We start from the raw sequence: 1,706 nt of genomic DNA on the forward strand, positions 1-1,706 counted from the left end.
TTTTTTGAATAGATTCATAAGACGAGTGATAATCGCTGTAATTGAAATCAATTCTTTTCTTTATACGTAAATTCTTAAACCCTCTACTGAGAACCTGCAAGGAAGTTGTTCTCACTTTCTACAGCTTTTCTTATAAGGATGGACGAAGATTTTAAGAAATTCCTTCTCACTACAAAATTTTTATTTGTTTGTGATAGTTTTTTAATGGGATTTACTAAAAACCTCCATAATATATTTTATTTATGGAAAATTATAAAACCTCCTTAAATAATTAACAAAAACTATTACTGTTATAATACTCCCAATCCAATTAATTATAAAAAAAATCAAATCCAACCAATTATTAATTCACTCAGCCCATACCAACAAAAAAAAAAATAAAACTTCAAAACAGGGCTTCGAGAGAGAGGACGAGGGAGAGTGAGATCTCTCTGAAACCCTAGAATCTCAATGTCATTGCCACCGCCACTGCCACCACCACCGCCATTCATCTTCTTGCCGGTGTTGCCGTCATTGTCTCCTTCGTTCGAAGTCAGTGATGATTGCATTCAGATCGTTAAGGTAATGCTTAGATCTTCTGCTTCTGTGTCATCTTCCACGATGGGTTCTTTTGCTGGTTCTGCTTTTTCTCCGATGGCTTGAAGGACTCAGAGCGTGGTTTTGGCGGGGACGCGGTGACACTAGCTGAGGAGATCTGGAAGGCGTGTGAGCGGGAGTCTCTGGAAGCTTCGATTGAAGCTGCGTTCGAAGCTATCAGATCTCGTGAAATTGATTCTTATGTTCCAAGTCATTGCGGTGAGAATTTCTTCCTAATTTATTCTTTTTTAGTTCGAGACTTAAATTTCTCACTCACTTCCGTTTAGAATTTTTTCAGACAATCTCCATGTTTGTGAGAAAGATGAATTGAATTTGAGATCTCTATTAACTCCAATTTGTACCTAGTTCAGATTCATACGAATACTTTCTCACTTGCTTCTATGATTTCAATGATTCCAGATTACTATTTTTGCACATTTTATGTGAATTTTATGAACAGAATGGTTATCTGTCCACAGAAACTTTGTTCGACACTATTTGGCATTCACCAATCGCCACAGAAGTGGTATTTCAAATTTGTCACTTCACAAGCCGTTGAGCGCAGATTCTCTTGAGCTCTAATCGGATCAATTGCAATTGGCCTCAGAGGAGTATTTCTATTATTTAATTATTTTAGTTGCATAAGAGGTGTATCTGCTTGCATGGTTTTCTGCTTGACTTGTTTTGGGCGATTATCCTTTTTTTAATATATGCTTTTGGTATTAACTAATTTCCTGTCAATATTTAATGTATGTCTTTATAGAATTATATTCAGCTTTCCAATTAACTGTATACTCATTTTTGGTGCAGACGTTGGGTATAGGATATGCATTTTCTTTATTTATCTGGCTTTGTGATCCTATTACTGGCCTTGTGATAGGTGATATAGTCTTGCTTTATTTTTAATTTTTATATTAATTTTCTTTAAATTTCTTCTCATGCCTATTTTTTTTCTATTGCTCCATTAAATTATATTCAAGCATCAATGCCTTTTCACTGAATGTTTATTAATTTTATAACATATATCTATCTATGGAATATGGGTGTTGGTCTGGACAAATTTATGATTCATTATTAGATTGATTTAAACATGCAAATAACAGGGTCCATTCATTCTGGCAGGATCCCTT

The 1,706-nt window shown here is 34.6% G+C and overlaps 1 protein-coding gene across 1 annotated transcript; it reads left to right on the top strand.

The window, feature by feature from the left end:
- Positions 1–450: 450 nt before the first annotated feature.
- On the top strand, positions 451–907 carry LOC148551104 (uncharacterized). Its single transcript, XM_088494705.1, has 3 exons — positions 451–561; positions 645–795; positions 864–907. The coding sequence occupies exons 1-3, from the start codon at positions 451–453 to the stop codon at positions 905–907; spliced, it is 306 nt and encodes a 101-aa protein (XP_088350831.1).
- The last annotated feature ends 799 nt before the right edge of the window (positions 908–1,706 follow it).

Source organism: Arachis ipaensis, chromosome B7, assembly GCF_059453495.1.
Source record: "Arachis ipaensis isolate K30076 ecotype BB chromosome B7, ASM5945349v1, whole genome shotgun sequence".
Classification (NCBI taxonomy): domain Eukaryota; kingdom Viridiplantae; phylum Streptophyta; class Magnoliopsida; order Fabales; family Fabaceae; genus Arachis; species Arachis ipaensis.

What these genes read in the sequence shown, in the direction of transcription:
- LOC148551104 (XM_088494705.1), top strand. Translation starts at nt 451, where the DNA reads ATGTCATTGCCACCGCCACTGCCACCACCACCGCCATTCATCTTCTTG. An exon ending in ATTGCATTCAGATCGTTAAG is followed by an intron (nt 562 to 644) that starts GTAATGCTTAGA and finishes GATGGCTTGAAG; the next exon opens with GACTCAGAGCGTGGTTTTGG. An exon ending in TTATGTTCCAAGTCATTGCG is followed by an intron (nt 796 to 863) that starts GTGAGAATTTCT and finishes ACTTCCGTTTAG; the next exon opens with AATTTTTTCAGACAATCTCC.